The sequence below is a fragment of the Neltuma alba genome, unplaced genomic scaffold (genome assembly GCF_004799145.2).
Source record: "Neltuma alba isolate B1F8T4 unplaced genomic scaffold, ASM479914v2 tig00011479_pilon, whole genome shotgun sequence".
Classification (NCBI taxonomy): domain Eukaryota; kingdom Viridiplantae; phylum Streptophyta; class Magnoliopsida; order Fabales; family Fabaceae; genus Neltuma; species Neltuma alba.
In genome coordinates, this window is record NW_021636148.1 from 222,610 (window position 1) to 248,452 (window position 25,843).

General features: G+C 35.7%; 3 protein-coding genes across 7 annotated transcripts; 1 reads left to right on the forward strand and 2 right to left on the reverse strand.

The window, feature by feature from the left end:
• Window positions 1-3,921: 3,921 nt before the first annotated feature.
• On the reverse strand, window positions 3,922-10,933 carry LOC114713898 (putative potassium transporter 12). 3 transcript variants are annotated; one of them, XM_028898572.1, is made up of 9 exons: window positions 10,383-10,933; window positions 9,530-9,758; window positions 9,195-9,443; window positions 7,985-8,035; window positions 6,764-7,024; window positions 6,431-6,483; window positions 6,231-6,345; window positions 5,848-6,102; window positions 3,922-5,310 (listed from the first exon to the last, which is right to left on the reverse strand). In XM_028898572.1, the coding sequence occupies exons 1-9, from the start codon at window positions 10,635-10,637 to the stop codon at window positions 4,232-4,234; spliced, it is 2,547 nt and encodes an 848-aa protein (XP_028754405.1). In that variant the 5' UTR covers window positions 10,638-10,933; the 3' UTR covers window positions 3,922-4,231. The 3 variants fall into 3 exon arrangements, with proteins under 3 accessions (XP_028754405.1, XP_028754406.1, XP_028754407.1); XM_028898573.1 differs by having other exon boundaries at window positions 9,530-9,774; window positions 10,383-10,529; XM_028898574.1 differs by lacking the exon at window positions 9,530-9,758 and having other exon boundaries at window positions 9,195-9,409; window positions 10,383-10,529.
• A 3,974-nt stretch (window positions 10,934-14,907) lies between these two features.
• Window positions 14,908-19,018, forward strand: LOC114713904 (serine/arginine-rich splicing factor RSZ21). Of its 3 annotated transcripts, none has more exons than XM_028898580.1 (6): window positions 14,908-15,080; window positions 15,214-15,312; window positions 15,964-16,052; window positions 16,192-16,414; window positions 17,289-17,414; window positions 17,509-19,018. In XM_028898580.1, the coding sequence occupies exons 2-6, from the start codon at window positions 15,224-15,226 to the stop codon at window positions 17,513-17,515; spliced, it is 534 nt and encodes a 177-aa protein (XP_028754413.1). In that variant the 5' UTR covers window positions 14,908-15,080; window positions 15,214-15,223; the 3' UTR covers window positions 17,516-19,018. The 3 variants fall into 3 exon arrangements, with proteins under 3 accessions (XP_028754413.1, XP_028754414.1, XP_028754415.1); XM_028898581.1 differs by having other exon boundaries at window positions 14,908-15,069; XM_028898582.1 differs by having other exon boundaries at window positions 14,908-15,029.
• A 1,878-nt stretch (window positions 19,019-20,896) lies between these two features.
• On the reverse strand, window positions 20,897-25,229 carry LOC114713902 (spermidine synthase 2). Its single transcript, XM_028898578.1, has 9 exons — window positions 24,982-25,229; window positions 23,395-23,471; window positions 23,183-23,305; window positions 22,763-22,867; window positions 22,446-22,518; window positions 22,280-22,351; window positions 21,989-22,184; window positions 21,360-21,486; window positions 20,897-21,246 (listed from the first exon to the last, which is right to left on the reverse strand). Exons 1-9 carry the CDS (start codon window positions 25,145-25,147, stop codon window positions 21,181-21,183), a joined length of 1,005 nt encoding a protein of 334 aa, XP_028754411.1. The 5' UTR covers window positions 25,148-25,229; the 3' UTR covers window positions 20,897-21,180.
• Window positions 25,230-25,843: the final 614 nt, after the last annotated feature.

Consider the following 25,843-nt stretch of genomic DNA (forward strand, 5'->3'; position numbering starts at 1 on the left):
TCAAACAAGTCATGCCAACAATAAATCTAATTATATCAGTAAACTTCTGGTTTACTGTATCATGTTTCATTACCAATAATAAACTTTTCAATATAATATATGATTGATGATATCCATTTATGAAATTGATATGAAAAATATATCCAATATCAACTCATATTTGTATTTCAACAGTTTTTTCCCTCAAGATTGAGTCATTCAAATATGATTCATTTATTCATATATTTCATAAATAGCTGCTAGCATAAAATAGGTTAAAGCCAATAACCTATCTTTTGCTTGGAAGTCTAAGTACTTCCTAGTTCATATATAGTTATGGACTTTGATCCAATTATACTATAACATTTACACTCTTTGGAGAACCAAAGCTGTGATATAGATCTATGGGTCATATTTTTCACTATCAATACTTTGTCTGCTCATAAAGAAAAATCAGTATTAGTTCTTCTGGAACTGTATTAATACTATTACATCGAGTTCTTCAGGAACTATATAATTTAAGAGGAATATGAAAGACAACTCTATTTCAATATATTATTAACATAATAACAAATAATTATGAGTATCATAGATTTAACTTGCAAGACACATAGAAAACACACAAAAATGATGGAGAACATTTAAAATGAACTTTTAAAAGTAAAGTACTTAACGTTCAAAACTTCTCAATATTAATCAAGGTACTATAGACATTTAAAATGTTCAAAACTAATATTAAATCAGATCACATAAATAAGATATAAATAAACAAAATATAACTAGTAACTCTTGAGTCTATTTGATCTATTTAGTTTTATATCACACACTTATAAAACTACGAAGATTATTGTCCTTTTAGTTATCAGTTCCACTGATAGAATGTGATCATACTCTTTATCACTCTTATGAATATATTCTTCGCTTTCAATAGCACACCATCAATTTTCTCAAATATTAGTCTTCCGGACTATAACAAAATTTTCAGAACTACGAAGTTCTTTTGTATCATGAGTTTTTAACAATCAATCTCCAGGACTTTGATATACATTATCAAATTGTAACAGTCTTGCCATGCCATCTGTTGCTACCATAAGATGGTCTTTTATCAAATAATCATCAAAACGTGATGTGGCTTCTAGCCATCTAATCACGAAATCAAGAATATAATGATAGTAGAATCATGAAAATATAAGAAAAGTAAGAAATAAAAATAAAAATTTTCATATCTCAATATGATGAATAAAATATTCGATTGCCACTGAATCAATATGGTTAATATGCAAAACCATCATTTGCTTTAAATAAATTGGAGAAATCTTACCAAACTGTTCGGATCAAGCTATCTTCATTCAACGAACAAAACATCAACGTGCATCAACTAGAAGCCATGAACTCTGATGGTAGAGTCTCGTGCTGATAACGTGTTATGAAATTAACCAACAATGAAAGTAGATTGGAGAAGAGAAGTAGACAAAATGAGGGAATGATATTGTATTCCTTTTCTTGCTTCACTTTACAATGACATGCCTTATTTATAGGCATAGTCTTACACATAAGTTACATTGGTACTTAAATGATAAATAGTGGATAATAAACCACATGAATATGAGTGGGGGGAGTTACAAGATTAAAGGCATAGTGGAAAGGTAATGGAGTAGTGGAAGATTAATGCCTAGTGGAAGTAGTGGGAGTTGATGATGAAGTTGAGAGGAAGAGGAAGAGGAAGAAGAGGAGATGGACATCCACATGTTATAATATTCATAACAAGTTGAAAATTTTATATTTAAGGAAAAATTAAATCTTTCATTAACTTTTATATTCAGAATCGAAGGTACTATTTCCGGTCCTTAATATAAGAGCTAGTTGACTAATTTGAGTAAATTAAAAAAGTTTATTAAGTTACTTATTTATCATAAATACGTGTTATCTTTCTTAGAATACTCTTATTAGTAATGTGTACTAAATAGAATTGTCATTTGATGGAATCTTTAACATACACAATTACTATGAGAATTATTTTAAAAAAATAGATAAATATAAGATACAAATTGAATTAAAAGTTAAACTAATTTTTATATTGAAAATAAGAAGCAGTAGTATTTAAGAGGTGGGAAAAACAAAGTGAACGAAATGGAACCGAGGTAGAGGACAGTTAAAATGATGACTACATGAATGGGACGCAAATGCACAACTGCCCCAAAAGTGTCTTTTGATAAGCTTTCATTTAATTCAATTCTAACAGTGATAAATGATAATTCATCTAACTACCCATTTTGTTTCACAACTGAACCCACAGTCTTTCCCATTGGCAGTTCAAAACCCCCCCACCACCCCCCTTCTTTTTCTCCCATAACCAAACAAAACCAAAAGATCATGAACTTCTTTTCCCCCTCCCTTTTAGTAATATTTATAAATTTTAATTATTACTTGCTAAAATTTAAATAGGGTTTTATTTTATAGTATTCATCATTCAAAATAAAAATATCTCTTACTTTCACAAACAAGATTTAGATATTGGATTAAAATAATATGCTACCAAAAAAGGGAAAAAAAACCTTAGTGTTTATGATCAACTTTTGAAACTGAGATAAATGAATTACGCAATCTAAACAATTTTTGAATAATTTTGATAAAAATAAGTTAAAAAATAAATAATTTAATGCTCACTGTTTGAAGACACATCAATCTATCAATATAACACTAATAATGTCATTCATTTCTTAAAACAGAAACAAAGGGTTAAAGTTATTTGTCCGAAAGAAAAAGTTATTTTTATCAAAACTTTATAACTACACTTATCCTTTTTTTTTTTGGGGGGAAAGAATTGAACTCATTAATCACTCTCCCCCTTTTCCAACCAAAGGGTTAAAGTTAAGATAAATACATTGCATTGTGTTTACATCAAGGTAAGTTCTTTGTATTTAGACGTTGGAGATATTTTCCGATCAAAATGCACTCTTTACATGATGATGACTCGTTCATTGTGGATTTGAATGCTTAATTTAGATAAATCATAAATCAAATTTATTATTATTTTATTTTATGTTTTCCAAAAGGAACCCTCCCTTCTCGGTGGGAAACTGATCTGGACATTTTGTGATAGTGATGCAGATTTTGTTGAAGGCCAGCGCACGTGACAGGGACTTTATAAATGGTTTCAGCTATATAAGGATTAAGGATGTCCGAAAGCAAAAGGCACCCTCCTGGATAAACATGAAGAATTTCGATAGAATAAACAAGCAAGGTCCCAAAAAAGATAAAAAGGAAGCCAAAAAAAAAAAGAAGAAGCAAAGGTGAAAATTTGAAGTTACCTCTTTATAATTGAGAATCAAGAATATTGAATTTCAACAAAAATAGGAATAAAGTTAAATACATCGGCGAGATGATAGTTAAAATTACACAACAACAATAATAATTAATGTAAATATAAAATTAATGCAAAAATGTTTACAAAACTGTAAAGCCCAATGCACATGGACCTGGAAAAGAGGGCCAATAGAGAGTTCAGTGGCTTCTTAGCCCATGAACATGAAATGTAAGAGAACCCTAAATTTAACACGTCTAAAGATGTTACTCTTCCAATCTTTAATATAAAACCTAATTATAGAATTAATTTTAATTCTAAATATAAGACCTATTTTTTATATTTATTAGTTTTTTTTTCTAAATTATCCTTATAAATATTCCCTCCACCGTAATCAAGTAAAAAAAAAAAACGATATTAAGGAAGGTGATTATAATGTTTTAAGTAAAACATGTCATATTTCTTATAATTAACTAACTTACCTAATTTTTTTTTAATCTAATCAAATTAGTTAAATAAAACATTAGAAGAGTATAACCCAAAAAAAAAAAAAGCCCAAAGCTGAAAATTGATGTGGTAGCAGAATTTTAAGAATAACTTTTGTAGGGAATTATAAGGGGGGCGCATAGACAGACAAATAATCGCAAAAGCATCTCAGAAAATTATACATGAAATGAACTGGCTCAACGCAGCCAATGACCAAGTCAAAGTACTAAGAGAATTTCTTGGATTCCCAGTGGAGAAAAAGAAACAAAAAAGGAAAAAAAAATTAACCAGGCTAATCATCAACGGACCTGTAAGCACTTTACAATATTTTTCACTGGAGTTCTCTTTTGAGTTTTGATACACTTGTCCATCTACAATTGGTTATGTCACAAATTTTCTATATACCCAAGCTACCTAGGAATTTTTCATGCTTCAGAGATCAGAAAGAATTACATGGATGAATCAGACCATATATGTCATCCCTACTTGAATTATATTGGTGTGAGGTACTCTCATGCTTGCGGTACCTTGTCTGCAATTCTTTCTCAAAAATGCATAGAAATAATTTATCAACAATTTCTTGAGGAAAAAAGAGTCCTTCCTTGCCCTCACATTCCCATGTCCAAGCAAATAGGTGCATCCAGATTCCATCGCTTCTCTAAGGACTGAAAGCTCATATTCAAGACTAGGGTCTTCCTCAGGGCTAGCATCTTCCTCAGATGGCATATAACTAGATGTTATTACAGATGATGCAGCCCCTGGTGCAGTAGGAGTTCTTGTTTCTTGGGAATCTCGACCATGCATAAGAGGAATCCTAAGTTCATCCTCACACCCATCGCTAGAAGGAGGATCAGAATCCCATGATCTCTCTGAAACATTATCTCCATCCTCAGTTAAGTTGCCCTGCATCTCTAAGGCAGTTTCATGAGCCTCCCTTCTCAAGAATTTCTCAAGGCTTTCGATAAGAAGTTGCTCAAACGCATGGTGATCTTCCTTTCTCACATCTTTGTAGCCGTACCGGGCAACACACTGGAACATATGGTAATCCTTGGGACAAATTCTTCGAAATAGGAATCTTTCTTCTTGAGGAACCACGGGAATTGGAACATATTTGATGCAAACAAAGACTATAGTAGAGTGGATAGCTGGGAGGCTCAAAAGGAACTGTGCAAAAATGGAAGGAATGCCTTGTACGAGTTCATTATATAGCAGCCCTATTCCCGGCAGTCTGACAGTTCCAAGATTGGAGCCAAGGTCACGCATCAGATCCAGTGAGATCTTCTGCCTGACTTCACTCTGGTACTTCAACACACTCCCATAGTTCCAGATGTACATCACAGAGAGGAGGAAAGTAGAAAAGACGAGGGGAAGCCAGCCACCTTCAACTATTTTCGATAGGACAGAAGACATGTAAATGAGCTCCACTGATCCAAATACCAGCGGGAAACAACACGCCAAGAACAAGTTGGTCTTCCAGATTAGAAGCATTACAAGTGTCACTAAGGTGGTGCTAACCATCATAACACCTACTTCAGCAATGCCTAAAAAGAGCAATATAAAAAGCGTAAGTAGACATGCCACAAATGGGAGTATGGGACCAAGTATTAGGTATGCGTGCCGTATGCTTTTAGCATGATTTGGTCCATTCAAGTTGTAAATAAAAATTCAAAACCTCCGGATTCATGAGAGCCAGTGGTTGGTGTTATAATTACCATTGTCAAAGTCCCTAAAGACATCTAGAGTTATGCCAATACAAACTTGCACGTGGGTGCAGAAATAGAAGATAAAAGTTCATCTGAATACGAGAGAAGTAATCGATAATTGCAAATTAATCAATATAAGAGGCATTCTGGTTCAAGTAATTCCATTACACGATTTTTGACGCGTTGCCAAATTGTAATTTTGAACTGGTTAAAATGCCGGTGTGAAAACTAGAATGCCGAAATAACCACCAAGCAGGAACCATCATCCTTGAACCAAAGTAGAAACGACAGGATATCACCCAAAAAAAAAAAAAAAAAAAGAAAGTAGAAACAATAGGAAGAAATACTCAGAAAATTGAGATGGTGATTTGTTACCATATGCATTTGCTATGTCAGTAGTGCTCTGGAAGAAGGAAATGACCACTATGCACATGGTCATAAGAAAATAGTTCATTACAGGGATGTAAACTCGACCCATTTGCTTTTTTGAGGTGTGAATTATCTTGAGCCTTGGGAAGCAGCCCAAAGCCATAGCTTGCCTTACGCATGAGAACGTAGCAGATATCATTGCTTGGCTGGCAATCATAGCAGCAAGAGAGGCTATCACAAACACGGGCCAGAAGAGGCTTTCTGCATGAAGAAACAAAAATACAAGGTATAAAAGAGATTATAATACAGAACAAATATCTCTAAAATAGGAGTTTGAAGAACAATGAATCCTATTTACAGGCATAAACAATTATCTATTGACAAATCACCTGGAACAGAAGCGTAGAATATTTTTGAATAACAATTAGGGTACTTCATCAAATAAGCAGCTTGGCCCATATAAGCGAAGAGGAGACATGGAAATACCACGCAAGTAAAAGCAATCTGTAGTATCAATTACATGGAACACTTGAGCTAAAAAATTCGATACTTCATAGGCAAACTTATGGGATCACAAAAAGGTACAAACCTGTATTGCACGTACAGAAAAATGACCCAGATCAGCAAACATTGCCTCTGAACCTGAAGAGAAAACATACAACCAAGTCGTCTAAGTTCCTGGTTCCTTGTCTTTCATACAATTGAAACGGTCGTTTTCATGCTTCACAAATTTCTCACTTTAATAAGAAAGCTTCATGGCTCTAATTAGAACCCAAGTAATTGGCAAGCTTGAAGTCAAGTAATTTATCTTAAATCAACAGAGTCTTCATTATCTGTGCCTTCTGAATGGCAAAATGGTATAAATTAAGCTAATAAAACTATTAATCTTGTGACATTCTCGAACATGGAGAAAAAGACATACCTGTAATACACAGAACACAACCACCAAGAGCAGACCACGCCCTAGTGGTGTTCTTCTTGAAGAAATAATAGATATAGGCTGGATTGAATGCTTTCAGGACCTTAATATCATATGTTAATATATTATATATCCCAATAGAACCCAGAGAGAAGAACCATAAAGCGATAACAGGGGAAAACAGGAAAGCCACTTTGCTGGTACCAAACTTTTGTATGCTAAACAAGCCCAGCAGAACTACGATTGAGATAATGACCACAGCTTCTGCAAGAAACACAAAAAATTTAAGCGATCCACAATGCTAATGCTGTCAATTGTCCACATTGCCCACAGTTCTAGAATAGAGATAAAAAGCAGCGTTCTTGAAGAAACCTAAAACTCAATAGGTCCAGTTAATAGTTCAGACTGAGAGAGAGACAAAAATTTAGCATCTATTTCTCACTTTTTTCTGAAGCACTATGAACAGAGATGTTCACAAATTGTTTTTAAGGCAGAAAAATTACCCAACCTACTCAGGCCAAAGCACTCCTCGCTCATTAATTAGAAAGACTTTTACCTCATGGACATTTGGTCCAGAAAATTTTGAAGAGATATCTGCAATTTCTGAATGTAACTTCTACTAAAATGTCACAAATTCATTTCTTCAAAGATAAGTAATGACTTTAGGCATATCTTCCTGAAACAGAAAAGGAAAAACACACCACGAGGATTTCCATCTAAAGTTAACATGCATGTGAATGAGGTTTTCAGGTACTATCAATCTAACAATGGGAAAGTGACTAGGGATCTTTTCATAAACCACCTCCACTCCCCATTTCATGAGTTTTCGCTTTGATCTCATTATTTGTTTACTAGTTTTTTGTCGAACATGGGCACCAATTCACATATTACAGGAAGAGGCCCAATATCTGAATAGTGGTGCAGATCATGTGAGGGGGTACTCTGGGATTTTCTAGTTGACAATTAGAAGGAGAGACGGCTGTGTGTGTGTTGCATGGGTGGTTGTTTCGGGGAGGGGAGGATATTTTGGATAATCTCTCGGAGAGGCTGTGCCTATCAAAAGCACAGGGTTGTGTTGCCTTCTGTTTAGTTTAGCGTATTCCTCCATTAGACTCACACTCTGGAGAGATTTGCGATTGAATAATACCACCTTGGGGCTGTTCCATCATTTTTCAGCTAGAAATAAAGGTAAATTCAAGGGGGAGAATAGGAAACTATACCCACTTGTACCAATTCCATTTATCTCATCTTGCAGTCCACTTATGGAAGACATCACTGCAACAGAGAAGCATTGTGATTATAATTAAGTTGCAGCACAAACAATCTTGTTTTCTCTAAAATACATTCCAATATAACTTTGAAAAAAGTAAATAAAGATCCCACTAAAGAGATTATAAGGAGGAGTGGAAGCAAATAGCCAATTCAATCAATTCAGCAAAGTCTAGTCCCAAACCCCAAGGGACCCAAAGTACAAGCTCATTAAAGGAAAGTATATATATGTACCTGGTTTGCCCCTAGTAAATTAAAATACTCTGAACTTCAACCAGTAAATAAATGGATCATGCCAAGTGGAATGAAAGCACCTGTTTCAATTAAGGGGGCACTGCAATGCTTGTCACGCAGTGGTAACTGTTTATGGGAGAAAACTTAAGTTTCTAAGAAGTTTGCTATCAAGTGCTCTAATAGAAACATTACATGCGGAAAAAGTTTTTTCAAGAGAACCAATCATGGAATGTTGGTCCAAGGAAAAAATTTACTCATCTTTTTTTATTGCATGGCATAAGTTTAAAAATATGCAGGTATGTTTTCTCCTTGTTTATGCAACTTGATTGACAGAGTTTTTCTCCTCATAACACAGGAGATTTTGAGGAGATTAATTGATTACGTCACATCCTCAGTAAATCTATTTTCCAAAGACTCTCCCCGGGGAGCCCCAGGGGTACTGAAGGCATTGGGTGGCAAGACACATGCCAAATAGACTTCTCTTTGCATAGGTGAAAGAGTTGTTTTATTATGAATTTGGAGACCAATGGGAATACAGCAGGTTATTGTCCATTCCTCGCATCATCTTATGTTAAGAACTAATATATCAATATCTTGGGTCACACGCAATTTTAAATAGCCATTTGACCAATATTAGCGGGGCTTTCATAAGCATATTAACTCATAGAAAATTAATGTATACATTAGTTAACGGTATTCTCACCAAATAGACCGCCTGCAGGCTAACTTGACAAACAGCAAACTTCATATGGTATAGACCTAGAATTTCCAGATATACAGTAATGTTCATTGCCAAAGACATGATTTTTTACCACACACTTAACTTTGAACACAGCAGCTTCTGCAGAATATGTCACAATTAATTTTTTAAATTTCATCCTCTTTTTACTTGTCACAGGATTTCTCACTAAACAATAGTAGGCTTATGTACCTGATATTGCAGGGGTTAGGATACCATCTCCAATAACCATAGAAGTTCCCAGCAGAACCAACAGCAACAAAAGAGTTTTCAAAGATGACCTCCTTTCCAAAGTCTCCTTTATGTTGAGAGCTCTTTCCAGCGCTGGAGTGGGCAGTTTGAGCCTAAAACTAGAAATATGCTCATCAGCTTGCTGACGATTAGGGAGCAGATTCACATTTGCATACCTGCAAATGAGAGAGTATAGTGCAAATGTTCCTCCTACAGGTGAATCCAAATGAATTAAAACTGATTTACGATTACTCAACCAAAGTAAATAATTCATAGTAGGAATATTTATCTATTACCTTCACCATTATCATTTGCCTTGAGGACTATAAATACATACTTTGCTAGTGGAATAAGTGCTATTGTGTACATAACTAAAGACAATGCTCCCAATACATCAACCTCTGACTCAACTGGAACCTTGCTGAAGACATCAGCAAAGACGTACAGGGGACTTGTTCCCAAGTCCCCATATACCACACCAAGAGTCTGAAATGCCATTGCAAGAGTTGACCAAGGGGGAAGATCCTGATTCATATAAGTACTAGAGCTTAAAAAAATTGAGATAGGTAATCTATTTTATAAAACATGCTTAAATTGACATTATTGATTGTCAGTCAAAAGTTGCAAAATCAGTATCAAACATTCAACAACGACTATTTTATCACTGTAGTATGAGCTACGCTACTTCACAAATCTTCAATGTTCTGATTCCACACACATAACTGAAATGGGCTTGAAGGAATTACAAATACGCAAGAGTCTCATATGCATACGCTGCATATTCATTATTTAACCCTGTGTGACATCTTTTAAGTGTTCCCTAACATATCCTGACGTTTTTGGGTTCAAGTCCTAGCACTAAATTCCTTTCCTTTTTTCTTTTTCCCCTTTGAGGCGCGTGGTTTTTCTCTTTCGTTCTATTTATCTCATTAACGCGGGTGGCTTCTAAAATCCCAGTGCGCCTTTTGTAGGTAAGTTCGTTCTCTTATTATCTATTTCATTCGAATGAGTAAAGAATTAAGGACATCTCATTATTTCTCAAGTGAAATATCAAAGAAAGGAGCTCAACAAACAAATACAGAATAAGTGGGCATCTCCAGAATGCTGAGCCAGAGCTTGGAAGAAAGGATAGCGTGATCGAAAAATTACCTTGGAGCGGTGGCTGTAACTACCAGCAATTTCCATAGCTTCAACATCGAATGAATCAACTCTCTTGGGATTCTTCACAAGCCTCCTTCTGATTGAACCATATCCCTCTGTACCCCTATCCTCATTACGGTTTGACCATGGAGGCGATTCCCAGTATACTTCACTGCCATCGACCCACCTATTTCCACCACTCCCACCACTACTGTTACTACCCAGCAATCTCTCGCTGCTCTCTTCGATCCTATCAACTTCCATTCTTCCAGTACACAAACTCCAATTTGTATTTAAAAAATCAACCGCTAATAAACTGTTAGCTTTCAAGAGGATCGAGCAGATTACGAACTGATTCCGCTCATCTTTGAGATAAGCTGACTGTTTCAGCGAAATCTTCTACCATTCTATATTATGGCTATGATCTACGGCTGGATCCGTTGGCAGGGTTGACACTCGAAGCATTCCAACAGCCAGTAAAAACCATGAACGATTATCGTTGAATGGAGAATGAGACAAAGATGCGACCCTCATTTTGGAAGCCGTGCTGTCCAATGAAATTTTTTTAATGATAAAAATATTAGGAAAATGGGAGAAAAATAATCATCAATCTCCGAGTTAGGAATCATGTACTTGTGATAAATGCAACTATGCAAGGTGTGTCCTTTCCACGTTGTTTTGACTTTAGATTGTCAAATTCTGTCATACCCATATCTGTGCTAGCCCTCGGCCGTGCCATTATATACAGGGCCCTTTAAATCTGCGATTAGAAAAATAACTTAATTTTAATTTGATTTTTAAAAAAATTAGATTAAATAAAAATTAGATTAGGTAATATGATTTATATTTAGATTGATTTTTATAATAAGTTAATTTGTGAAAGTAAATTATTTGGATTATGATTGAATAAAAAATTTTAGTTTATAAAATTATCAAAATAAGTATGATTTTTATTAAATAATAAGAATAAAAAATTATCAATTTACATGATATGATAATTTTATATTATTTATAAGCTTTAAATTTGGGGTATGATTTATTTTATTAATTTCAATTTGAATTTATAAGCTCATGCTGATGTCATTTATTTTCTTTTATCTTTTTTTATCATTTATTATAAGGGTATATTTAAAAATAAAGATATAGTTTTAATCTATTTATTAGTTTTAACTAATTTTTCGTTATCCGTAAATTAGTTATTTAAAGTTTATAATAGGAATGAGAGAAAATAATAAATTTTTTAACTTTCTCTCTTCTTATATTTTAAAAGCCAGAAATTATAAGTAGTTAATTTTTACTTATGGCTTAGTTTTTTCGTTTTTTGTTTCACCAACTCAAACATCATAATTTTATAGATCGCAGGTCTTGTCATGCAATCACCTGTTTAGAATGTTTAGACCCTATCCGAAGTGGACTCATAGGTCACGTTTGGTATGGAATATTGAAAATGAGGGATAAGGATTAGGCTAGGGTTGAAAACATGTATTAAGAGGATGTTTAGCATGGGTAGTTTCTTATCATATAAGATTAGGCAATCTCATATAGATAGAATTGAAGAATACCACCTCCCTTTATAGTATTCCCCAGTTCTAAATATATGGGTTTGTTTAATCCCGAGTAGCATATAATTACTCATACTAAACATTCTTTTAATATAATTTTGTATTTTCAATCTCAATCCCTATTCTTTATTTTTAATGCTTCGTATTAAACGAGACTATAAAGTCCTTCTCCAACGGCACCTGTTTGATTAGCCTCCTATCATCCTATGCTCTCTTGGCCCGATCTGTCGCCATGGGATTAAGGGGTATGAAAGTGAAAGTAAAAGTTTGATTTTTAGCCGCTTGGTGTGGCTAAATTCACTTCCATATGTGGAATGTATGAAGTGACTTCCTTATTCCCCCATGAAAAACGTAGGACATGGAACTCCCATTCAATGACCCATTTGCCCTTGTGGCACCCGCAGTGACCGCGGAGCATGGCGGCTGCGGCGGATTGATCACGTTCATCACCGCCCAGTTCTTGATTTTTGCTTCCACGAGAGAGGTCAATCTAGCTCCTAAATTTTTGCTCCATCCTAGAGGTGGTAATACGGGCTGGCGGTACAGATACGGGCCAGCCTGCGGTGGTGCGAGTCCAAAGCAGTTTCAGCCCGCACCTTGACGGGCTGGCATTTTGCCAACCCAAGCCCATCGACATATTCTTTTTTTTTTTTTAAATAAAAACTATTATTATTAGTATAGGTTGAGCTTAATTTGAAATGTTAAAATTAGGTTTCGAATCTTGAATTTGAGTAGTAAGTTATAATAAAATAAAGTGAAGATTAATTTATAATTTAAGAATATATTTTTAAAAACTAATATATTTTTATAAATAATTAATTTAACTAGTTTTTTTATTCAAAGTAATTTAGTTTTCTTATCCAAATTAATTAAGTAGATATTTTATGTATAAATGTATAAGTATCGCATGTTTATTTAATTTTATAAAGGCTTTTATAGTGACACAACAAATAAATGAAAAATAAAAGATGGATGATGATCTTCGTATAACTACACACGGAATCACAAATATATAAAGTGTTTAATTACTTATGCAATGATATGAAAGAAACAATGCTTAATTGTTCATGTAAAATTTGAGGGTCAAAATATTTTAACTATATTAGGAATTATATGAAAAATTAAAATAAAAAAAAAAAGCGGGCCAACCGGCGGGCTAGCCGCGGCGGAGCAGGCTCAAAACGGTGCGGGCTGGCATATTGCCAACCCGAGCCTACCTTTTTTGGCAGGCTGGTGGGCCCAGCCTGTATTACCAGCTCTACTCCATCCTCGCTGCTGGGTTGAAGTTACAACGTGACCTTTCCTTTTTACTAATTTACTATTCATGTTGCCGTAAGCCTTCTTGGCATACAAGTTTTTTCATGCTACATCCAGCTTTAAATATAAAAGCTAATTAGTAGTTCTAAATATAATATTCTAATCAACTCTGTCTTTCAAATTTATAATACTCCTCCGGTCCTTAATATAAGACCCATTTAACTAGTTTGATTAGATTAAGGAAGTTAGGTAAGTTAGTCAATTATAAGAAATGTAACATGTTTTTCTTAAAATACCATAATCATCTTTTTTAATACCTCATCTTCTTCTTCTATTTGATTATGGTTGAGGGAGTATCCATAGGGGTAATTTAGAAAAAAATTGATAAATATAAGAAATGGATCTTATATTTATAACCAAAACTAACTCAACAATTGGGTCTTATATTAAAGATCAGAGGAGTATGTTCTAAAAAAATATCCCTATCAATTGTAAGTTATTTTTATCCTAGTGTAGTTCAAACATAAATAATTGAATAGGAGTAATTTAAAGAACTCAACACCTACTTGTTACAAATAACTGATTTATCTAATTTTGTTAATTAATTTTTCTAAATTAGTTGTCTCACTTTTTTTATTTTGGGTACATGAGAGAGAGAGAGAGACAGAGAGCTTTTATGATATTTTAAGGGGATGTTTGGATGAAACCAAATCATAGTTTGGATAATAGTTTCTAGAGAATAAATTTTGTGAAAAAGTAATTTTGAGAAGTAAGAATGTTTGGATAGCTGTTGTCAGAAGTTTTTTTTTATACATATAAATTAGTAAAAAAGGCATAAGTTAATACTCCTCCGGTTCTTAATATAAGAGCCATTTCACTAATTTGATTAGATTAAGGAAGTTAGATAAGTTAGTTAATTATAAGAAAAGTGACACATTTTTTCTAAAACACCATAATAATCTTTTTTAATACCCCCTCTCTCTTCTACTTGATTATGGTTGAGGGAGTATCCATAGGAGTAATTTAGAGAAAATTGATAAATATAAGAAATAAGTCTTATATTTAGGACCAAAACCAACTCAAGAATTGGGTCCCATATTAAGGACTGGAGGAGTATGATAATTACATAAAAGATAGATTTTATGATATATTTTAATTTGAAGGAATAAAATTGTTAATAATATATTTTTTACCAACATAATTAATAACACATAAGATAATATAATTAATAAATAATTAAAATGTGTATATATATTTATAGGATATAAGATTAAATATGTTTATAAAAAATAATTAAAGGATATTAAAGTCATATTATTGTTGAGATCTGGTCTAATAGGCATAATCATACTCTCCAATTTGAGCCAAAAGCAGAATGGATTCATTTCTTTTGAAACTATGGTTTTGGGCTCCAAAACTATGGTTTTGGCTCAAACCATGATTTCGGATTATTTCTCTAAAATTGATACTATTTGGATGATATCTCACCCAAATCATAGTTTTACCTACCAAACTATGGTTTTGAGAGGCACTCAGGTTGGAAAATACAGTAACATTTTATCGGTCTGATTTCAGGGGATTTTTTCCAGGTAAACAATACAAGCCCTTTTTGCTGCATGTGTTGGTGAAAAACAAAAAGTGCAGCCACATAATATTTTTCAGAGTGGGCCGGCGTATTTGGATTTGAGTTCGAGATCACATTCCACAGCCCACAACACAGATATTTACCAGCCGAATGGGGAGAGGAATCCATTCCCTGGAAGTTTCTTGAAGTGCTCTAGGGTTTTGCCCTTTCCAGGAGAAATTCTTGTGATCTACTTCGATTTGATCTCTCGAGGTCAGGGCTATAATTTTGTGGTCGGCGCAGAAATTTACCCGTAAAATTGCAGTAATTTTATCTATTTTTCTTTGTGAATTTTGTATTTTTCTATCACAGTCTTGTGAACGTGCTGTTGCGAATGTTTGTCTTTTCCTTTTGAGGTATTTGGGGATTTGATTCATACTTCATGATCTATTTACAGGCTGCGGACAATGTCGCGGGTTTATGTTGGGAATCTGGACCCTCGGGTTACTGAGAGGGACCTTGAAGATGAATTTCGTATCTACGGCGTTCTCCGGAGGTAATTTATTCAATATCCTAATTTTCCTCCGCTACTTCTCGTAGTTGAGTTTTCTTCCTAATTTGTTTTCTTCTTGTCTTCCGCGATCATATGTTTTGACATCTTTGTGTTTGTGCAGGTAACTTGCGCCTTCTTTTGCATTTGGAATTTGAGTCTGGGATTTGCAACGGTTTTTTTTTTATTTTGCATATATAGAAAAAAAGGAGTCATTGGGACTCGAATTTCAGGCTGCCCGGGGCGAAAATAATTTTTTTCCCTCCTTCTCTGAATTATGATATATAGTGGCCTCTTTTAGCCCATCTCAACTCTTGGTGTTCGATAAGTTCATGAATGTTAATGGTAAACGAAAACGCATCAGTAACTGATATTCAATGCTGTTGGCAACTCTTTTATGGATCATCTCTTGAGGAGAAGTTTCCTTCTTCCATGTATTTTGGTCTGTTGCATCATAAAAGTAGTTTGTATGGTGTATGTGTTGCTACCATCAAGGGTATATTATATGATCTAGCTTCATAAATTGGGAGGGGAGAATCTTCACATTATCTATGGCAGCATGTCTAACCACTGTGGCTTTTTGCATTCCCTTGGGACATTGCTTGATAAAGGACTTACATTTTGAATGCTTGATTATGATAAACATATTTAATGCAGCGTCTGGGTTGCTCGAAGGCCACCAGGTTATGCATTTCTTGAGTTTGATGATAGGAGGGATGCGCTTGATGCAATTCATGCTCTGGATGGTCAGTATATGTTCTTGTTCTTGTTAAGTTCATATTTATAGCGTTGTATGTGGTCATCTTGCAGCTCTATCTCTATTTTTTTTATTAAAAAAAAAAAATCCTAATTCATGATTCACATGACTGATTGAATTACATGCAGGAAAAAATGGCTGGCGTGTAGAGCTTTCTCATAATTCCAAAGGTGGTGGCGGAAGAGGCGGACGCGGACGTGGAGGTGAAGACTTAAAATGTTATGAGTGTGGTGAGCCTGGTCATTTTGCTAGGGAGTGCCGCTTGCGTGTTGGTTCACGAGGCATAGGAAGTGGGCGCCGTCGTAGCCCCAGTCCATATCGGCGCCGCAGAAGTCCAAGTTATGGTCGCAGGTGGGTTGTAGTGTTTGGATGTACGAGTTGAAGGATTATGCATTTCAAATGAGTTATGTTATATGTCAGTACTTCTGCATGCATAAATTTGTCTACCTTTCAATTGTAGTTTGGAGGGATTCATTGTTTATCAAGATGCTTGATGCATATATAAGGGGAAAACAGTATAAGTTGTAATTTAGGTTTTAGGCTGCTCTGAAGATTGCCATGGGGACGGAAATGTTTTCTATTGAGCATTTCATGATTCACTGCTATCAAAATATGTGGAGGCATTAAATGGCATGAATTGATATTAGCATGGGTCGTTGCAAGTTTAAGTTTCTTCAGCGTCTACTTGGCATTTATGCGGTGGGTTTTTCTTGTGTGGGGTACTTTGTTTTATTTTGCAAATTATTAATAGTACATGCCCACCACCGTCTCTGTTTGCATTAAACTGTTATTGTTTCATTTGGTCAACAGCGTAATTAGGTATCTTCTTTCATTCGGTTCTCACATATTTTTCACCCCGGGGCTTTGCCTTGATGATAAACTCCTCAGTCCAAATCATCAATCTGTGTGGACAGTGGGTCTGGAAAGGGAATGCAAATCTGAAGTACATAGAACCTAAGTTAGCCCCTTGGAGTGTCCTGTTGAATTCTGAATTCAAATCCTGAGGTGCAGTCGGTCAAATTAAGCCTCTGGGAGTGGGTGTAAATAGAATTTTAGTCTCTACATTTCCTTATGTGCATTACACATATCTTGTGAAAGTGTAACTTATCAAGTGGTAATCCTTTAGGATGCTAATACTTTTTTATTTCTCTAACTGTAGTCTCTTTGAAGATTATTGAGACTTGATGCCATAAATTGGTGCATTGAACTTGTTTCATTTTGTCAGGAGTTATAGCCCTTACGGAAGAAGATCTCCTAGGCGACGCAGCATTACACCTCCTCGACGTGGACGCAGTTACAGCAGGTCCCCTCCATACCGCCGTTCTCGCCGTGACTCTCCTTATGCCAATGGGTAGGTTTCGCTGTGTTCAATGCAATTGCTGTCACTGATCTAACTTCATTTCTGTTGATTACATTTATATAAACGTAATTACCTGTTTTTACAGAGATTAAGGTTGGAATATGAATGGAGCAAATGCTGGATGACCTTCAGGAATGGCCTCTGCTGTATTGTATTACCATAGGACTGCTTGAGGAAAATATGCATGTTAGTTATGTTGATATTCTGGTAATGGTCGGTGTTAGATATTTGGTTTTCGATGGCACCTGCAAGGTGTTATAGCCGCCAAAAGGATGCATGGGACACTTTAGCATCTTCTGTCTCTCGTCGACTTGCTGAAACTGAAAGGTCTCTTCCAACTTTATACAGCAACTTATGTTATTTGCTTATTATTAGTTTTAGTATTCTATTTATATGATATGGCACCATAATGTATTGGTATTTATGGATCCTAAAGGATGTTCTTGTTTTCCTTTTGTTGTGAGGTGTGATTGTCGGCAAATCGTCACTCACTCCATCTTTTTGTCTGCTTCTCTGCGCCACAATCATCTCATCTAGTTCCTTCTGCATACAAGTAGACTTAAAGTGCGAAGTCGACAATTTGGTTGTGCCCCATGAATTTTTTGTCTTCTGCAGTGAAGCTGCTGTTTGTTAACCTTTTTACCGGCCCCTCATTAAAGGATTCTACGGGCACCTTCCGCATGAGTTGGAGCAGTTTAGAGGTGGAAGGGTATAAAATAGTGACCTCTGCATCTTCATCATTGAGTCAAATGTGCATTGTTGGTCAATCGCTGCATTTACTGTTCGCTTCACAAAACCAGAATCCTACTTGGTTGCTTCTCTGTAGTTTCATTGTCGGCTGCTTCTTCCAAATATCTGCATATTCATTAGAACGATCTACTAGCCGTGTCTGCATGGTTCTCGAAGGTGAGTGCGATCTTCAACTTGGTCTATGGGACACTGTTGTCTTTATTCTTCTTTGGCATGGCATCTGTTGTTATCCTGCATTGGATGTGCAAGCAATTGCATAATCCATTGGATAAGAAGGATGGGCTGTGTCAAGGATGCCGAAAAACTTGCATAATCCATAGGATGAGAAGGATCTAGTGTTTTGCAAGAACTTGCCTAATTCATTGGTTGGATAGGAAGGATGCTCTGGTAACACGCTGGTGCCTAGGGTCTTTCATTCTTCGCCTTAAGATGGTGTGTTCTTCATGGACTTTAGTGAATCTGCCCTTGTCAGCGGTTGTAATATTTTTGGGACATGCTAATCGTCTTCATCTGCACCCTAGTTTGTCACGCGCTCTCCTGCCCTTTAAGGCCTAAGCAAAATGGATTTGCTACAGGTCATTGCCAGCGTTGGTTGGTTGAGATTGTTTTTGCTCGGTTCCGTCTGTCCATTTATTTTTTCCATTCATATTTTGGGACGGGTTCCTAGCCGCCCTCCTCCCCCCTGTGGCTTTGTTTTACTTAAATTCATTGACAGTAGACACCGGTTTGGTGTATTGATTTTTTGGTTGATAATTGATTGATGACTACACATTTCAATAATCAAAATTTGTTAATCCTCTTGTAGCAGATTATTGCTTGAAATGATTGCAGCAAATTGAAATGGATACCCGTACTTATTTGCCTCCTTTTAGTCCATCAAGTTTGTTTGATTTAACTAATTTGGGAGACTAAGAAAGTTTTTCAGTTGCTTGATTATATATTAATTTAGGTACATTAGTTTGGAAAAAATGATAAATATATATAATCTAAAATAATTTAGTAATTCTTAATTTTTTTCAAATCAGTCAATGGCCGGAAGTGGCATTAATTTGACTCTTGAAGTTTAATTTCGATTAATTAAGTTTTAGAAAAAATTACTATTCCTATTCATTTTGTGCTTGAGGAGTGCAGTTTATATTCTTATTTCGTTGCATTGGACCCTTTTTTGTGTTTGTGATTATTGAAGAGGTTGTCATCGTTGCACGTGTGAAGGATTATTTGTTTTCAAATCATAAGGACAAAATGTGCATGGTCATAAAACTTTAGGGGCTTGTTTTGAAGGATTAATTCTTAAGGATTAAATTGGTAATTAACAATGGGGCAAATTTGAAGGATAAAAGTTTTATAATTTTAATATTTTAATTTAATTTAATGTAATTTGATCGTGATCTCTCTGTTAATGGATCACTGGTGCTTCATGATCAGAGAGCGGATGGGGTTCGGTCGAGTGATAGGTGGAAATAATGCAGTAGCTTGAAACCATTTTTAAAACTGTAACAATTTGCTCTCTCGCTTGATGTATGAGCAGTGCAACTCGTTTCTTAAACTTTGAGAATGAAACATCTTTGTTAAGTTGGCTTGTTTGGCATGCAAATTTGTTGAAGTGGGCGATCAGAATGACAATAGCGAGGAGAGAATTAGGTGAAGATATTAACGTTGTTCATGAGTGAAAACACATTGGGGAAGATTGGTGAGAATAATTTCACGAGTGGGTTGAGTGAGGAAGGCAAGAGTCTCCCTCTCTCTCTGTGGCCCTTCTGGCACTCTCCGGCGTCTTCTAACGCTTTTGCCACCGTCTCTTGTTCTCACCTCCGCCACATCAACAGATCATCGTTTTCAGCTCCTTTTCTTCTGCCGCCGTCGTCGTTACATCGTTTCTTCACCACCGCCTCGTCCTCTCGTCTGAAGTTCCGCCGTCTTCTGTTGTTTAGTTTCGCCGCCTCTTGTTTTTCAGTTATTCCCCTCCGCCGACTCTCCCTTCTCTTCTCCACCATCTGGTAATATTTTTAACGTATGATCCCAGTGATTTTGTAATGCTTATTGAGAGAGAAATCGTAAACAAGAGTTGAATATCCAAGCCAAAAATTAGAAACGTGAGAAAATATTAATTTAAAACTGAGAAGAAAATAACATTCAAACATGATTGTCGCAGAAACTCAGTAAATTCATTCGTCCTGAGATCCTATAAATTTTTGGGAGAATCGTTGCAAAGGCACATAATTGACAAAAAATTCCAATAATAATAGAGTAGTCTGTAATAATTTTTTACGTTCATTAAGATTTTTTGGTATTCTCCTTAAATTCGTAATCCCGCAACAGTAAATGGAATCAGAGGATGGTAGGTGACTCAACCACGTTTGAATGAGGTAAGGACCATAATGGAGCAGGAGTAAGACGAGAGAAAAGAGGTTTTTCATTTAATGGAAGCAGGGGTGATTTTGGAATACAACAAAGCCAATAAGGATACTTCAGTCACAAAATTTGCCTCCCCTTCCCTCTAACTTTTCCAACACAAGGTTAGTAGTATAACTGCGTTTCCATCCCCCGTGTTGCACGAAAGAATTATATGTTTTGACTTCAGGAATCCTAATATGCACAACAGAAGAGCGTGCATAATACTCTCTTATCATTGATGACTTCCCACTCATCCTCTGTGGTTCGAATTAACTTAACTTTTAAGTAATTTTATGTTATACGAAATAAGTAAAAGATTTGATGCTATATGAGGTAAGTAAGTGATTTTGCATTAGAGGCAGATTGCATTTCACAGCGGACAAAAAGCAAGTGTTTGCATCTAAAACTGATCTCTAACACTAAAATCAAATTCCAGACTATAAATGACATCTGAAATCCATCCATTGTAGCCTACAACTAATTTTCGTGATATAAGACTCGCTCTTCATGACAAATTAAAAGCTCTAACTTATTGTTCATAAATGGAATGCAAAACTAAAAGCTGGCCTTCTACAACAGCCACAAATGGTCCTCCAAGCACTCGAAAATCTTCTCACTCTGCTTTCGGTTCAATCACCTTCTTGGCAAAAGATGGCAGACAGAAAGCTGCTGTATGAATCTGTTATTAAATACGAGGATTCGTGTAAGTTGATATAAACAAAGAAACAGTATTTCACCAGTATATAGGGGAAAAAGCGCTCAAGAGAGAAAATGATTGGAGAAAAAACACACCTCGGAGTTGTAAAACTTCAGTGGTCTGTCTGTCTTCTGACTGGGATTTTGATCTATAGGATTCACAGGATGCTTGAAATCAACAGGAGGTCCCTCAGTTGAGCAAAGCATAAAACCAATCACCCCACTGAAATGAAACAGTAAAAGCATCATCATTCGAAACCATTCTCTCACTATCCTTCCGCAGACAGCACCTTATGGCTATGTCTGCACGGAGGGAAAAGTGGGAGGAAAATAAGAAGGCGGGAATGCTAGGAAAGAAAACTTCCAAAAATAGTTAAAAAAATTTCTGTTTTTTGGAGTTTTCCCTTCTAATATTCCTTCCTTTCTATTATTGGAAGTTTCCCTCCTAGTATCCTTTCCTCCCTAATTTTCTCCCCATCCCAATATAGGACACATCTAAAAAAACGACACGCCCAAGTAAAACCAACAACTTCCCTTCAAACGGGAACACGGGAGGGGGCGAAAAAGAGAGATTTCTGCAGCGGCATAATAGTTGAAGCCAGTGCAGTTTCAGTTGACCATTTTTCAGCACAACAAATAAGCCTATGATGTAAGTGTGATCAACATCCTATAGATAAGGCGTTCCTTGCAGACCACTAAAGATAGAAAATAATATAAGGAAAAACCTTGGGTATGTGGGAACTGTAGTCCAAGCATAGTTGACAGAGCCTCTGAATATTTGGCGGCAATTTGCAACTATGTCCTCAATGAGATGCATGTGAAGCCATATACTTTCTGCCTGAGTACACACAACTCCTCCAGGACAAAGAGCCCTAGCAACCGACTGAAAAAAGGGCTTCTCAAAAAGCTCTTGAGCAGGGCCTGAAATATACCAAATGCAGTGTCTCTATTGAGGAAACAATTTGAATTACTCTACAAGATCAAGAGAATTATAAGGCATTAAAGCTCTATCACACCTATAGGGTCAGATGAGTCCACGATAACTGCATCATAAGTTCCTTCAGGAACTTCCTTCAAGAATGCAACACCTAGACCATTAAGAGGTAAGCAAGCATGAGATGAATTCTCAGGAAATGGTAAGCAGGCTGTTAAAAAAAAACTAAACGAAAAGGCTAACCATACCATCGCCAATATGAAGTGTCACACGTGGATCGTCATACCCTACTGCTACTTCAGGGAAATACTGCTTGGAGACCTGCAAAGAATGAAGAATCAAAATTGACGTTCTGCGCATATTACTACAAGTATCAGATGATAACATCATAATTAATTTATGCCAAGGGAAAAAGACCAGCTCCAGCATAGTAAGAACTAATTTTACTCAAGTAAAAATCCCACCCAACATAGAAAAAGTGCAGATGGAATTAACATAGGAATCTGCAACCATTAAAGTTCAGATTTGTTTTAGGGAGGGAAAAAAGAGTCGAAGTATCACTCACATCAACTACCATCTTGTCAATTTCGCAAATGTCTATCTTCTCAACTGAAGAATAGCGTGACACTTCCCGCAGGACGCCACCATCCCCTCCACCAATAACCAGAACCTAGAAAAGAACAGAATGGCAAGAAAAACAGAACTTTAGACTGATAAAGTTGAAAATTTACCATAGGGAGAGCCAGAGTGATATTTCCAAGTGTTTCTGTTTGTTATAGCCCAGTATTTCATTCCCTCAAGACAATTTAATTCCAGTTGTATTCTCGATATCTTATGCCACTCTACTAGTATGATCCTTTCTATTCTCCCCAACAATTGCCTCAACCTTCTAAGATAAGGTCAAAGAAAACTAAAGGAAAAATGAATTAAAAATTCTGAGCAATTTAGACAATCTCATTCCTAAATGGCTAGAAGTTTATAACACCTTCTTTGGATTTGAAATAGAGGAAAGAGGAAGATGAACGATCATCTCTTGGTAGGCACATTCATCCCTTTCGGTGAGCTGAATTACTCCATCCAAAACGAGAACTTTACCATATGTTGATGACTACAAAAAGAAAAACATCGCACTGTTAATATAATAAGGAACACAAAAATGGGTATAAACAATTATAAATTTTCTGAAGCATGCTGAACCTGGAAGACCATGACATCCTGGTAATCAGACTTCCCCTTAAACAAGATCTTTTCAACCTTCAAAGAGTGTGCTTCCCCTGAAAATTTACAGCCAAGCTCAAATTCATAATTCATAAGTAGTATTCCAACAAGAAGTTCAAGATGTATAAGTTCCACTTAATGCAGGAGCAAAAACAACAGGGAATTATGACCTTTTTGGTTTTTCACTTATTAAGTAAAATCGATTTGTTGCCATAAAAAATTGTATCTTCAATCAAATGTATAGACAAATAAGCAAAAAGAACACAATAAATGCAGAAATATACCAGTAGATTCATCAATATCAGAGGAACCTACATAGACCTTGTGGTCTAAATAAATGTCCACACATTTTAAAAACATTTGTGAAAGCACAAAGCAGGACCTTCAGATTTGCCTATCTTCTAGTGTTCCTAAAAAATGAAGAACGTTAAAAAGCAAGGAAAACCAAGCCACTCCATCACGAAGTAAGCATACCAAGTATCAACTTTATGTTCTAGAACCCTAAAATCCATGCAAAGGGACCCAAAGCCTGACACCAAAACTACAATCGAGATATAAAGCACTTTAATATTTACCTGAAAATCAATTCCTTTTCCTCATAAGTGTAACAATTACAAGTTTTAGAAAATTTAAAAGTAAGCCAAACAAGAACCTTGAGAATAACAAGTAGAAGCACAAGTGCAAAGCATTGAATGAAATAGCATTTATGCTCTTGGCTAGATGGTGCCTCTCCCCTCTAGCATGAAATAAAAATGGAACTATTTAAAACAAAGTTTGAAAACCTATAGAAACCTAAAATCGGTGATATATAATATAGTAAAAAGGAATATTAACATTCAAAAGATGGGGTGTGAAAAGGCAATTCAGCATCTGATAAACACTTATTCCGAGAACTTGAAATAGACTTATCTTAGCACCACACGCTACTCCAGCTGAGACCGATGATAAGTTCTTTTTTTAAATTAACAATGGAACATAAAACAGAAACAAAACTTCTCAGGGAACCAAGCATCATCATGAACCAAACTGCTGTATGTTCCGAGATCGATGTGAAAAAACACAACTAAAGCCATGAAAATAACATTACAGATAACAATCATAACAAAACCAACCACACCGTTTCAGCAATTTAATAACGCAAACAAAACAGGGATAAATCAAAGAAGGTGTCTAAAGGGGACCCTTCAGAAAACAATACAACAAATCCAAGAAGCATGAGTGCAGAAACATATACAACAACGAGAACAGAGAATTCTGTAGCATGACAGGGAAAAGGCCGATAAGCAGGATATGATGCAAAAATTGACAGAAATCAAGAAAAACACATCAACCATGAGACAGAAAACTTGAGAAGAATCGGCATAAAATCATTCAAATCACTAAATCCACGTATATTGACATAGGAACGAACTCCATAAGGCTAAAAATCGTAAATTTACTCGTCCGTTTTCTATCGAGCACGTAGAAAACAAACAAACATAACACCTTTGTTTCTCGATAAGCAAACGTATTGAAAGGAGGCAACTTTGAAGGAATCAGATAAAAGGGTTTTAAGAGGAAACTAACCAGGCCACATTGGGCTAATTTCGGAGAACCACCCAGGAATCACAGCTGATACACCATTACCGTCCGCCTCCACAGAGACGGTCGAAGCAGGGACCCCATTCTCTCCATCTTCTCTCTGCCTCTTCACAGGAAAATCGGTAGAGCCAACGACGCCGTCAGATGCCATATCTTCCTCCTACCTCCGCCGAATTCTCTCTCCGCCTCTACGGTCCCTACTTAATGTGAAGACTTGTCAGTACGGTAGGCAAGGCCACACATGATGGTCTTCTTGGCTTTATAAGGGAGCTGAAAAATAGAATAACGCAAAAGTGTGGGGCACGTAGCAAATAAAAAGAATCTGCTTTGTGTAGGACGCGTCTGGGAGGAACTTTTAATTGGGGAAGAACTGTGAAGAATAATAAGATGCATCCAAACAATGCCCTAAGGTTTGCATGTTACGTGATAAGTACAAGGGGAAATGATAGGGCTTTCAATTAGAGTTTCTTTGGGATTAGGGTATGCTCCCGCCTCCACTTCTAGTAGTAGTAGGAGACTAGAGGTTCACATGACTCCGAAAAAACAATTTTTTATTTACCGATTTTCTGTTAAAATTAAAAAAAAAACAGAGAGGATATGTTTGGTATGGATATATCATCATTTTTGTTTTTATATGGATTTTTTATTGATGCCGATATAGTGCTATATATAATATGTTTCCCTTTCTGACACATTCACAAAACAATAATAATTTGAAACGTTCAATAACTTTTAATTTTTAAATATATTGGGAAATATTTAAAAATTACAAAAAAAGAAAAATAAAAACTGCAAATACCTTGAAAAGAACAACATCATTTATCACTTATAGATAATTTTTTTTTAA